Source organism: Amblyraja radiata, chromosome 18 (assembly GCF_010909765.2).
Source record: "Amblyraja radiata isolate CabotCenter1 chromosome 18, sAmbRad1.1.pri, whole genome shotgun sequence".
NCBI lineage: Eukaryota > Metazoa > Chordata > Chondrichthyes > Rajiformes > Rajidae > Amblyraja > Amblyraja radiata.
The window spans coordinates 13,082,255-13,096,886 of record NC_045973.1 but is presented as its reverse complement, the minus strand read 5'-3'; the positions used below and the strand labels follow the sequence as shown (position 1 = coordinate 13,096,886).

At 41.3% G+C, this 14,632-nt stretch overlaps 1 protein-coding gene across 6 annotated transcripts in view; it reads left to right on the top strand.

Moving 5' to 3' along the window:
• cntn3 (contactin 3) overlaps positions 1-14,632 on the top strand; it is a 1,582,783-nt gene that overhangs the window by 1,240,630 nt on the left and 327,521 nt on the right. For all 6 annotated transcript variants that reach the window (XM_033036732.1, XM_033036731.1, XM_033036727.1 and 3 more), the window contains one exon: positions 11,759-11,909. In XM_033036732.1, the coding sequence (XP_032892623.1) occupies positions 11,759-11,909 (151 nt within the window). The remainder of the gene's footprint in view (positions 1-11,758; positions 11,910-14,632) is intronic.

The window sequence follows — 14,632 nt, the reverse complement described above, 5'->3', positions numbered from 1 at the left end:
TTTCTCCCTCTTGCTTTACACTTTACCTCGCTTTCTTTATCTGACTATTGTTTTCAATACTCTGTCTTTCACTCCCAACCTTTGTCACTACCTCCACACCTTTGCCGATCACCCCTCCCGCACCCTGCTACACTGCATGCACCTATCATTTGCTATGCATTACCCCACTCTCACCTCTTTTCCAGCTTTCTCCCCACTAGGCCATTAGTCTGAAGAAGGTACCATTTTGATTTGGGACCCGAATCAAAATAGTATCATTCTTTACCTCCAGGAATGCTGCCTCACCCACTGAGTTCTTCCAGAGATTGTTTTTCATTCAATATTGCAACATCTGCAGTTTCTCGTGTCTCCCCAAGTGATATTAATTTGATTTAGATTATTGTTTCAGTCCCCGGTGCAGGTACTTCAGTAAACTTCTTGAAACAAAGGAATTGATGAACAAAATAAAATATAGTTGTGAATAAGCTATTGATTTGATGTTGGTTTATAAATTCTGATACAATGGAAATAAAATCAATTCCTGGCATATTTTCTGCACCATTCACCGATGTCACCGACATTTTCAAAACTATAACTAATAGTGTCATACTTCACATGAACAACTAGGCTCTGTGACAGATTTAAAAGAAGTTTTAAGGTCAGTGTTATTTCTGGCTAATTGGTTTCTTGAGAATATAGAAGGATATGTGGTATGGTAGTTCAGTTCATCTGAAGGATCTGTTCAGTGGACAGATAAAAGATATGGCATTTAAAGGTGGATGTGGCCCAGCTCACAATACAATTAGAATCTTATCTGTGACTTTGTTGCAGAAAAACTGTCATAAAGTTTTCACTGCCAAACAATATAACAGAAGCTTCTCTTTTGGATTTCTAATAGAGCAGTTTTTTTTTCACTGTTGCTAACAATCCTTTCATATGGAAACTAGTAAAAACATCAAACATTATCTCATCTATTTGCAAATATCTAACATTTACAGAGATTTCTATAATTATGCAAGAGTTTTCTAAATACTAACTGATCTTACACGACACATTTCTATTATTCCAATTCATATGGAAAGCTTTATCATGTGAAATAAATGCATTTTATAAAAAAGTCAAACACTTCAAATCTTCTCCTAACAATATTTATGCTCTCCGAACATTCATGATTTTTTTTGGCTAAACTCACATATATCTGGGGTGAAATTAATTATGCATGCATTCATGTTGGACGGTGTGTGCAAGTTCGGCCAAAGTGTCTGTTTCCATGCTGTATGACTCCATGACTCCATTCTGCGCCAAATACTGTGATTTGTTGCAATCCTCCTGAATATTGGTCATTCCCCACCCCATATCCTATCCACAAATTTGAAAGTTGTGTTTTGAGTTCCAAAACCAAAGTATTAATAGCCCAGAAATACCAGGAGCTGCTCGCTCCTTCCTTATCTACTAAGTCTGATTCAAGTAGCAGTGGGCCTTCCCTCGAGACTTTGTTCCTTGAAACTATCTCCGGCCCATTTGATGGAGATATGCAATGTTCCAAGCCTTTCAATCATAGATCCTGCAGGAACACATTGATAGCTAGAAACAACACATGCTCAATCAACTGTCAAAGCTAATAAAGAGCTGGATGCTGCAGATGTTCTATCAATCGGTGGTGGCCAGTGCTATCTTCTTCGCTGTCGTGTGCTGGGGTAGCAGGGCCAAGGCCACGGACGCCAACAAAATTAACAAGTTCATCTGGAGGGCTGGCTCCTTCCTGGGGGTGAAGTTGGATTCATGGAAGGTGGTCTTGGAGGAGAGGATGCTCCTCAAACTGTGGAGCATCTTAGACAATACAGCTCACCCCCCCCCCCTCCCCCGACACACTGGTCAAACACAGGAGCACCTTCCGCAACAGACTGGTTCCACCGAGATGCAGCACACATCGCCACAGGAGATCCTTTTTCCCTGTGATGATCAAATTGTACAATTCCTCTCCCTTCTGTCAAGAGGCGGGATGAACCTTCTTTCCCCCCCTTCCCCCCCCCCCCCCCCCCCCCCCCCCCCCCCCCACCACCCCACCTTCTCCCCAATCTTTACACATCCCCAATCCTGGACTTACCACTCGTCACTTTAATTTCATGTATCTTGTTGTGTTTTATGACTGTTGGCACACCAATTTCCCTCCTGGGATAAATAAAGTTCTATCGTATCGTAGTTCTATTGTATCATAGTTCTATCGTATCGTATGTTTTAACATTCACAAATACTCTAAGCTGTATATAAACTGTTAATTTTCTTGAAATACTACACAATACAGCATTTAAATCTAAAAATGTAGTACATATACAACAGTAAAAAATAAATTGTAACCTTTAAATTAACTCAATTAATTAAAAAAATGGCAATTGACTGATTCTTATTCTTCTGCCTCATTGCCATTCTTTTCCATTGAAATTAATGGACTCATTGATCTGTGCCAGGTCAGTTGTTGCAGTTTCAACAGGCATACCTGCTGGAAAAGTCTGAAGTTACTGTCATAAATGTTCTTCCCTGGGAATTGCTTGCAGTATAGGTTGCTTGAATGTGGTTAAGCTGGAAATAGAGTGCAGAGCAGATTTACGTCCTTATGAGGATGCTTCCAGGACTTGAAGGCCTGAGCAATGAGGTGAGATTGGGCAGACTACGACTTTGCTCATTGGAGCACACAAGGCTGAGGGGTGATCGTATAAAATCATAAGGTGAATAGCTGTAGGGGATTCGAAAACCAAAGGTTTAAGGTGAGAGGGGAAAGATTTAATAGGAACCTGAGTGGCGACTTTTTCACACACAGGTTGGTGGGTATGAGGAATGAACTGCCAAAAGAGGTAGTTGAGGCAGGTGCCTGTCTAAAGGCTGTTAGACAGCTTCAAGGATAGGAAATGTTTAGAGGAATATGGGCCAAACACAGGCAGGTGGGATAGGCTTAGATGGAGCTTCTTAGTCGGCATGTGCAAGTTTTGTTGGAGGACCATTTTCTGTACTGTGTGACTCTCTGACTCTTTGTCATGAATTATCTGTCAAGATCTTCATGATTTTCAAGAAATTGACTAATTTCACTAAAAATTTGCCCCAAATAAAATGTAAATAACATTGATGCTTGTAGGACCTTTCCAAATTCATTCATTTAAAATACCTTTGTGTTATCTCTTACACCGATACTACACTTCAAATTTTTCCACACAGGACACTCTCTATTCTCCTACATACCAAATTTACATTCAGTATCTACAAATCCAGTCAAATTATCTCTGCTCTTTTGCCCCTTTCTACACCCACTCCCCCCCCAAAAAATGAGTTTGATCAAACAGGGTTTTATCCTTGGAAATCCAATTACATTTTTAATTTTAGATGCATCTATATTTTCTCTCTTAGTTGGTGTTCTATTATTTTTCAGACTCAAATGTTAATCTGGTCTTTAATTTTCTTGGCATTTCTATCTTCTTGATTAGACGAGCGTTAGGTTAGCAATCTGCCAGTCCTCTGGCACAGTGTTCTTTTCTAATTAATAATTAAATATCTGTAATAGTGCCTCTGCTATCGCTTGACTAAATTCTTTTAAAATGCTAAGGTGTCATACTTGGCCTGGGGCTTAAGCCTCCTTAAATTTGAAAAGTTTCTTTGAAATTTATCAGATTTATGTTTTAAACATGATTACGTAAATTTCTTCTCATTTCCTGAAACCTAATTTGTGATTCACGGTCAATGTTGAAGCCAAGGAATGTTTCAGTGGAATTCTGCCGCTGCAGAACTAGTGCCTGTAATTTTTATCTGTAGAGTCCTTGGCTGTGGTAATACATGTTGCACGGTAATACGTGTGGTAATAATACCAATGTCTTGGACATAATTAAGATCTTTATTAGTAATATGGTCACATGGGTCCAGCTATTGTCCTCGTCTAGTTTTCCACAACTTCCCCTTCCTTGCAATATTCCAAATAAAGATTTCACTTCTTCGTTTGATGCCTCTCTGCGAAGCCAACCCTTCGTATCCAGCACATGTCCGTGTGGGTGGGCATGAGGCCAGTTTAGGCAGAGGATTGGATCTGCTCATTGTTACTCCTTGCTTTTCTAATTGTCTTGTCAATCTCTCTCCTAACTTCTCTGATTCTCCCCTTGGTAGATTCTTATCTTCAAGCCTTAACCATATAACCATATAACCATATAACAATTACAGCACGGAAACAGGCCATCTCGACCCTTCTAGTCCGTGCCGAACACGTATTCTCCCCTAGTCCCATATACCTGCGCTCAGACCATAACCCTCCATTCCTTTCCCGTCCATATAACTATCCAATTTATTTTTAAATGATAAAAACGAACCTGCCTCCACCACCTTCCCTGGAAGCTCATTCCACAGAGCCACCACTCTCTGAGTAAAGAAGTTCCCCCTCATGTTACCCCTAAACTTCTGTCCCTTAATTCTCAAGTCATGTCCCCTTGTTTGAATCTTCCCTACTCTCAGTGGGAAAAGCTTATCCACGTCAACTCTGTCTATCCCTCTCATCATTTTAAAGACCTCTATCAAGTCCCCCCTTAACCTTCTGTGTCCAAAGAATAAAGCCCTAACTTGTTCAACCTTTCTCTGTAACTTAGTTGCTGAAACCCAGGCAACATTCTAGTAAATCTCCTCTGTACTCTCTCTATTTTGTTGACATCCTTCCTATAATTAGGCGACCAAAATTGTACCCCATACTCCAGAATTGGCCTCACCAATGCCTTGTACAATTTTAACATTACATCCCAACTTCTATACTCAATGCTCTAATTTATAAAGGCCAGCACACCAAAAGCTTTCTTTACCACCCTATCCACATGAGATTCCACTTTCAGGGAACTGTGCACAGTGATTCCCAGATCCCTCTGTTCACCTGCATTCTTCAATTCCCTACCATTTACCATGTACGTCCTATTTTGATTTGTCCTGCCAAGATGTAGCACCTCACACTTATCAGCATTAAACTCCATCTGCCATATTTCAGTCCACTCTTCCAACTGGCATAAATCTCTCTGTAGACTTTGAAAATCTACTTCATTATCCACAACCCCACCTATCTTAGTATCATCTGCATACTTACTAATCCAATTTACCACACCATCATCCAGATCATTGATGTACATGACAAACAACAGTGGACCCAACACAGATCCCTGTGGCACCCCACTAGTCACTGGCCTCCAACCTGACAAACAACCATCCACCATTACTCTCTGGCAGCTCCCATTCAGCCACTGTTGAATCCATCTTTCTACTCCACCATTAATACCCAACCATTGAACCTTCTTAACCAACCTTCCATGAGGAACCTTGTCAAAGGCCTTACTGAAGTCCATATATACAACATCCACTGCTTTACCCTCATCAATTTCCCCAGTCACCTCTTCAAAAAATTCAAGAAAATTAGTCAAACATGACCTTCCAGGCACAAATCCATGTTGACTGTTCCTAATCAGACCCTGTTTATCCAGATGCTTATATATATTATCTCTAAGTATCCTTTCCATTAATTTGCCCACCACTGACGTCAAACTAACAGGTCTATAATTGCTAGGTTTACTCTTAGACCCCTTTTTAAACAATGGAATAACATGCGCAGTACGCCAATCCTCCGGCACTATTCCCGTTTCTAATGACATTTGAAATATTTCTGTCATAGCCCCTGCTATTTCTACACTAACTTCCCTCAATGTCCTAGGGAATATCCTGTCCGGACCTGGAGACTTATCCACTTTTATATTTCTCAAAAGTGTCAGTACTTCCTCTTCTTTGAATCTCATAGTTTCCATAGCTACTCTACTTGTTTCCCTTACCTCACATAATTCAATATCCTTCTCCTTGGTGAATACCGAAGAAAAGAAATTGTTCAATATCTCCCCCATCTCTTTTGGCTCTGCAGATAGCTGTCCACTCTGACTCTCTAATGGACCAATTTTATCCCTCGTTATTCTTTTGCTATTAATATAGCTGTAGAAACCCTTTGGGTTTACTTTCACCTTACTTGCCAAAGCAAACTCATATCTTCTTTTAGCTTTTCTAATTTCTTTCTTAAGATTCTTTTTACATTCTTTATACTCCTCAAGCACCTCATTTACTCCATGCTGCCTATAATTATTGTAGATCTCCCTCTTTTTCCGAACCAAGTGTCCAATTTCCCTTGAAAACCATGGCTCTTTCCGATTTTTACTATTTCCTTTCAACCGAACAGGGACATAAAGATTCTGTACTCTTAAAATTTCACCTTTAAATGTCCTCCATTTCTGTTCCAAATCTTTCCCATAAAACAAAATGTCCCAATTTACTCCTTTTAAATCCTTTCGCATCTCCTCAAAGTTAGCCTTTCTCCAATCAAAAATCACAACCCTAGGTCCGGTTCTGACCCTCTCCATAATTATATTGAAACTAATGGTATTGTGATCACTGGTCCCGAACTGTTCCCCAATGCATACCTCTGCCACCTGACCCGTCTCATTTTCCTAACAGGAAAGTATAACGTAGAGTATATCACATTCTTACGGGCCTGTCCCACTTAGGCGACTTTTTAGGCGACTACAGGAGACTATGTGGTCACCACATGTTCGCGGGTGGTTGCCGGGGAGTCGCCTTCATGGTCGTGAGTAGTTCCCGTATTCTCGGAACTAGTCGCGGCTTCATTCTGGTCGCCACTAATTTTTCATGTTGAAAAATTAGTGGCCACCAGAATTAATCCGCCATGGAGAGTAGCGAGAATTCTCGTGCTGTAGGTGCAGTGGTAGTGGCTCGCCAGGAGGTCGTAGGTTCTCGGAGGTTGTAGCCGGTGCTGACCGGTGAATTCCATTGGCTCATTGGGGGAAAAAAACATAAACAGTCGTTTTCAGAATCAAGGATAACCAACCGGTAATGTTAATGTCCTATGGCTTCCCACAATGTCTTTGCATATATATGATCAGGCCCTGGAGTGTTGTCTACCTTCATACACGATAGTACCTTCAGCACCTCTTCAACCACAATGCTGACTACTCTAAAGACACTTCCATTGTCTGCCCCAAGTTCCTCCATCCTCCTTTCTTTCATCTCAGTAAATACAGAGTAGAAATACTCATTGAGGACCTTGCCCATCTCCTGTGGCTCCACACAGAGTTGACCGCTTTGATTCCTGAGGGGTCCTACACTCTCTCTAGTTACCCTTTTTCCCTTTATGTATTTATAAAATCTCTTAGGGTTGTCATTAATGCTATCTATCTCCTGGCCCCTTTTTGCACTCTGATTTATTTTTTAATTTGCTCCTTAGTTCCCGAAGCTCCTCTAAGGATACACTTGATCCCAGCTGCCTATACCTGGACCACACGTCCGTTTTATTCTTAGCCAATTACTCTATTTCTCTCTTCAGCCAAGCTTCCTTATGAGTTTTTTTCTCAGAACCTCATCTGAATGGAGCTGGTGGCATTATTATCAGTAATGCTTCACCGGTGTCCCTGATGAGAGCATCCGATTTCTCTGTTCTCATTTTAGTATAAGATAAATACAAGCAGTTGAATAAGGGGTGGGAATTAATAAGCTTTGGCTTCTTCCTGCTCCTTTTCGGACACATATATGATTTCATTTATTTATAGATATTGTTTATGACACTTTATAAATATTTTTGTTTTGTTTTTTGTATGCTGTTTCACACTTGCTTTTTATTCTTTTATTCTGTTCGAAATAAATAATAAAATAAATAAATAGTGCAGAAAATGGTGGAAAAGCAATGGTGACTTTACGGCTTTCATTTTATTAAAGCATTGAAAGTATCAATGTGGAGTAAGGAAAATGTGTTACAAGTTCGGATGTGCTGCACCTTAGTGAACAAATTGCAATGTTCAGCCATGAGACGTGCCAAAGCCATTTTGCCACGTGTTTCCCAGTGATGTGGTGTGAAATTGTTAGATCTGTGGCACTTATTCTTTCAGCAGCCATTTAGAGCTGGAAATGAATTCTGTTAATGATGCTGTTCATGGTCCTGATATGATACACAACCTTGAAAAAGAACATTGGTGCATGAAGTTTCACTTTCACAAGTAGTATCTTTTTCCAAGAAGTCTTTGTTTCTTAGTTTTTCTTTGTTTTTTTTTCAAACTGCAAATCTTGTCGATTATTTCAATGAATGAATGAATGAATAAATACATTTATTGGGCAAGTATTCACATACAAGGACTTTGCCTTGCTGCTCCGCCCACAAGTGACACCATGACACGCAGTGACAGTTACGAATGACACATAAAACACTAAACATTAATAATAAACACTATTGATCAAACATACAATACAATACAATACCTTTTATTATCATTTGAACCTCACATGAGGTTCAAACGAAATTTGGTTTCTGCAGCCATACAAAAAAAGAACCAAGACACACACCAACACAATTCAATTCACAATAACATCCATCACAGTGAGTCCTCCTCACTGTGATGGAAGGCAAAACTTAAACATATCTCTCCCCTGCACTCCCCTCTCCCCCCCATGTCAGAGTCAAAGACAGAGTCAAAGCAAGGCCACGCACCGGGTCTTGGTGTTGGAGCCCCGGCGGGCTCTTGGTGTTGGAGCCCCGGCGGGCGCTCACAAAGTCCCGCGGCCATTCCAAGCTGCGCGGGGCGGTGATGTAGGCCCGCTCCAGGTAATCTTCAACCCCGCAACTCGGGCGGGAGAAGTCGCCGTTGCGGAAGCCCCGAAAAGCGGTCTCCCACCAGGGACCCGCGGGCTCCCGATATTACTGTCCACAGACCTGCGGTAGGAGCTTCCGAAACTCCGGGTGTCAGGTCACAGCAGCGCTCCACCACAGCTCCACCCGCTCCGGACTCGGCCAGCTCCGTGATGGTGAGTAAATCCGCAGCTCCGCGACTGGAGCCCCAGGTCATTCCTGTTGGAGGCCGCTCCACGTTGCAGCCCCAACGACAATGGAGACCCGACAAAGAAAAGGTCGGGTCTCCCGTGCAGGGGAAAGACCTTAAAGTTCCCCCACACATATACCCCGACAAAAAAAACAATAAAAACTACATAGAACAAGACAGAAAACAATAAAAAGACAGACGGACTGCAGAGGCCGCTGCTGACAAGAGTCGCGCCGCCCACTTCTTTTGTGAACCAAACAAAATACCAGAGCAAAAGGAGGCTACAGATTTTTCGCTATCGAATAGAGCTACTACACGTGGAAAAAAGCTGTTTTTATGTCTGGCTGTGGCAGCTTTGGCAGTCCGGAGTCGCCTTCCAGAGTGAAGTGATTCAAAGAGTTTGTGGCCAGGGTGAGAGGGGTCAGAGATGATCTTACCCGCTTGCTTCCTGGCCCTTGCAGTTCATCAATGGAGGGAAGGTTGCCGCCAATAACCTTCTCTGCTGATCGGATGATTCACTGCAGCATCCGGGTGTCGTGCTTGGTGGCTGAGCCAAACCAGATGGAGAAGGTGAGGACAGACTCTACGATGGCCGTATAGAATTGGACCATCGTTGCCTGTGGTAGATTGTGCTTCCTCAGCTGCCTTAGGAAGTACATCCTCGGTTGTGCCATTTTGACTGTGGAGTCGATGGTAGCCCCCCACTTAAGATCCTTGGAGATTATGGTTCCCAGGAACTTAAAAGACTCCGCAGATGTGACTGTGGTGTTGTTGATGGTGAGTGGGGTGAGGGGAGTGGGAGCTCTCCTAAAGTCCACAATCAATTCCACTGTCTTAAGAGCATTGAGCTCCAGGTTGATCCGATGGCACCAGGATGCCATCTGTGACGCTTCCTGTCTGTAGGCAGATTCCTCCCCATCCTGGATCAGTCCAATCAGGGTTGTGTCATCCACAAACTTGAGAAGCTTGACAGAGGAGTCTGTGGAGGTGCAGTCATTGGTGTAAAGAGAGTAGAGGAGAGGGGAGAGTACGCAGCCTTGTGGCGCTCCTATGCTGAGGGTTTGCGGGTCCGAGATGTGCTTTCCCAGCATCACATGCTGCTTCCTGTCTGTCAGGAAGCTGGCGATCCACCAACAGAGGGGTTCAGACACAGTCAAGTCGATTTTTCTGAAGTATCAACGTTGTTTAAATTTTAAGTTCTTTGAGTTCAAATTAGATTCTGCTTGAGTCTTTGAGGGCTTAGAAACTAAAGTGTCATTGTGTTATCTTTTGAAGCCTGTTACTTTTTCTGGTTGGCTGCCAGTGACTAACGGAGTTCTGCAGGGGTCAGTGCTGGGGCCACTACTCTTCACTTTGTATATTAATGATTTGGACGAGGGGATTGAAGGATTTGTGGCCAAGTTTGCGGATGATACGAAAATAGGTGGAAGGGAGGGTAGTGTAGATAAAGCAGGGACTCTGCAGAAGGAATTGGACAGTTTGGGAGAGTGAGCAGAGGAGTGGCATATGGAATATAGTGTAGCAAAGTGTAGATTCATGCATTTTGGAAGTAGAATGAAGGAGCAGACTGTTTTCTAAATGGGGAGAGAATCAAGAAATTGGAGGTGCAAAGGGACTTGGGAGTGCTGGTGCAGGATTCCAAAAAAGATAATATGCAAGTCAAATTGGTAGTAAAGAAAGCAAACTCAATGCTGGCATTTATTTCAAGAGGGCTTGTAAACAAAAACAGGGATTTAATGTTGAGGCTCTACAAGGGAGCATTTAGAATATTTGTGATCAATTTTGGGCTCCACATCTGAGGAAGGATGGGCTGGCTCTGGAGAAGGTCCAGACAAGATTAACAAGAATGACCCTAGGGATGAGTAGGTTTACCTAATGTGAGCATTTATCGGCACTGGGCCTGTAATCGCTGGAGTTTGGAAGAATGAGGGGAGACCTCATTGAAACATACAGAATTGTGAAATGCTTGGATAGAGTAGATATGGAGAGGATGTTTCCACTAGTGGGAGAGTCTAGGATTAGAGGTCATAGTCTTAAAATTAAAGGACGTTCATTTAGGAAGGAGATGAGAAGAAATTTATTTAGTCAGAGAGTGGTGAACATGTGGAATTCTTTGTCACAGAAGGCTGTAGAGGCCAAATCAGTGGATATTTTTAAGGCAGATGTAAATAATGTTTTGATTAGTATAGGTGTAAGAGGTTATGGGGAGAAGGCAGGAGAATGGGGTTAGGAGGGAGAGATAGATCAGCCATGATTGAATGGCGGAGTAGACTTGTTGGGCCGAATGGCCTAATTCTGCTCCTATCACTTGTGACATTATGACTTTATTTGTTTGTAACTGTTGGATAAAGTGATTTTATCTGGAAGAAGCAGCTGAGAGAAATTTCTAAAAGTACACAACTGCTGGAGTAACCTAGCAGGTTGGGCAGCAGAGCTGAGTTTAGTTTAGTTTATATATACAGTGCAGAAACAGGCCCTTCGGCCCACTGGGTCCGCACCGATCAGCGATCCCCGCACATTAACACAATCCTACACACACAAGGGACAATTTATATTTTTTCTAAGCCAATTAGCTTACAAACCTGTATGTCTTTGGAGTGTGGGAGGAAACCAGAGCACCTGGAGAATACCCAGGTCACAGGGAGAATGTACAAACTCCGTTCAATCAGCACCCTGAGTCAGGATCGAACCCGGGTCTTTGGCGCTGTAAGCAACTCTACCGCTGCACCAACATGCCACCCTCAGAGCCATGCCGCTGGAGTTACTCCAGCACCTTGTGTCCTTTTGTGTATTAACCAGCGTCTGCAGTTCCTTGTTTCTACAAGATACACAATCTAAGCGCTCAAAGTATAAATGTATGAGAGGAATATTTGGCTTTGTTACAAGTGTCTATCTTTGCTTTCCAGCATCAGCTCCCGATTTCTCAATGAGCCCCTTGAAGAAATTAATAGCTGTTAGCGTGGGTGGTGAGGTCATCATTGAATGTAAACCAAAGGCTTCCCCGAGACCAACCTTCGCTTGGATGAAAGGAAATGTCATTCTGCAAGAAAATGAAAGGTAATTTTGCAAACCAAATTCCTTTGATCTGACAGAGTTGGAATTGTGGAAATGTTCAATGCTTTTCAAAATAAATTGATGTCATGGCCTTTATTAACTTAATTTTCCTTTCATTAAATAATTCCCATAGAAACACAATCTATAGCCAGAAACCTGAGGCGGCAAATATTAGTACACAGACCTCTCCATTACTGTGCAGCCTCCCACAAATGAATTTGTGCTTTGTACAAGTGCACACCTATTAAATAAAATATAATTATGAAATAACACCTAAGACTTTCCAGCAGCATAACCATTCACCTTCCTCTTTATGTTGGTGCTGGTGCGAAACATATAATGCTGCAAAGTGTGTATTTGTGTTTTCTAGCAGAAAATTGTAAATAATGAACAGAAAGTTTAGAGACTTGGAAAACATTTTATGTTTTTTCTTCCTCGCAGTTTGTGCCAGTGCTGCCTTCTGTAGTTTTTCCAATCTATTTCCCTTTTGGCCCCATTATATTCTGGCAGGGATTCCCCAGCGAGTTAGAAGATAGAAGCAAGACAAGACAATAATAAAATAGTGAGCTGGTGATTGATTTGAGCTGTCATAAAACCACATACTGTGGATGTGAAATTGCTTTTAGACTGAGCGTGGATGATTAAGTATACTTTAGCTTGTAATTAAAGAGCAAGTGAAGATGAAGGAACGAGGAATGGAAAAAAAATGTTGCGCTGCTTCTTCAGAGCAATTAACTTACTGTAGGTGGACAAAAGTTAAATAGAAAAGGGGAAGGAATGCTTTATAGCCTATCTATTGCATGTTTTTGCTTCGGAGTGATGCCAGTTTCACTACTGTTACCCATTATTAGTGGCATTCGATCTGCACAGAGAGCTAAATCATCATTTTTTGGGAGTGGCAACATGTAGTGTCGATCAAGATATATAGATCCATCAGCTGTTTATTAAAAAATAAGCAATCTTTTGGTTCTACAGATTATTTAGTATTATTTACAGCACTTACATAACACAAATTAGCAATATAATGGTGAGGTGCAATTAATATAATTATTCTGTTAAAGAAACATAATAGGCCTTAAAATCTGAAAACCAATGGAAGAAAATAGATGCGATATTATTACAGGCACTCCCTGTCTTGTGTAAGGATTACATTCCGTGAATCCATACGCAAGTCAGATTTTACACATCGGAATCACCATCCCCATCCCCTGCCCGAAATAATTCACTGAGGGTATTAACTGTCCAAGCGGCGCCTGGGCACTTTCTGTGGTGCACGGCCTTCTGGGTAGGCACCGCCGCCATTGTTGGCTTGTTTCCGATGTAAACTTGAGTCTTCGTACAGCGTCGTGGAAATTGCAGACTGCCTTGATTGCACTACGGACTGAGTACAGAATTGTTTACGTAAGTGCAAGGTTACTTAAATTGCCTGTTGTGTATGTCAGGGAGTGTCTATTTCACAAAGTCACGTTCAGTGGAAATAAAATGCTGCATTGCTAAAGCTTGTGAGGCAATAGAATTTGTCAGGGTCATTCCAAAGTCTGGTTGTCCATTTGGCTAGTATGCTGCATTGCTTCCATACTCTGCTTTTAGATGGCATTTTAAGTGAAACGGAATAGCATCAAAAGTCTGACTTGTCCCATTTAAAATTCTCCCCCATGTGAGGCCCATTAAGTTGAGATAGAAATCAATTAACCAGATTCCCTCGTCATCCTGCCTGAGGGAGATGAGATGGAAAGAAATATCTATCATGGCTCATTTACAACATTTCCTGTTAAACTAGATGTTAATGAAAAAGGTCAGTTTTAACAATTGCTAGTCAGATTAATACAGCACAATGTTGGATGAAGCAGTATTGTTAATATGAAAAAGTATTGAGTTGATCTTTTCTCTTACTCAAGTCTATGATCAGACATCTCCATCAGTGACATTATTTTAACATGAATATTTCATGTTCAAATTTAACAATACTAGTCCAGTAAAGTAAATGAAACTAGTGGATTAAACAAAAAACAAACATTAAATGATCATTACTTTATCAGTTTTCATTTTAAACCCAACATGAGGTTATGTATACACTAAATGTTCGCTGTGAGATATCTAAGGGTGTAAAAGTAATGAGATTGAAATTGCACTGTGTGACACTAGTAACCAAGATGTTGGCAAGGAATTACTTGATCTTTTTTTTTTAACAGGGTTAGGATCCTCTTTAATTAGCAGGCAGAATTGTTCCATATTTATGTGCTAATGCATTCTATTAGTGTGATTGAATCAAACAAAAAAATATGTTCTGCATTCTTACTGGTAATCACTTGTAAGCGGTAAATCTCTAAATGTATGTGAATTACGAAATTAGGAAATGGTGATAGAAATGTTGGGCAGTATTGTAGCCTCGAAGATCTTTAATATAGAGGAAAAGTTATTATATTGACAGAAAAAAGCAGACTGCAACAGCTTCAGTGCAAAGATGATGCCTACTATTGACCCCTGGGGAAAAATAGCAACAAAGATTCAGCTGGTTCCGTGGCATGGATTTATCCTTTTCCAGACTATATTATTGGCTAGATCCAAGCAGGATCCTTATGCTGCAATGTTATTTGTTTCCTTTTCCACAGTTGCTGCCTGATCTACTGAATGTTTGGCCTTTTCAGTTTTTAGTTTTAGAATATTTAGGATGTTTTGGCCCTGGCATTAGCATTTAATCTAAGATTATTAAGATGCACTGACAT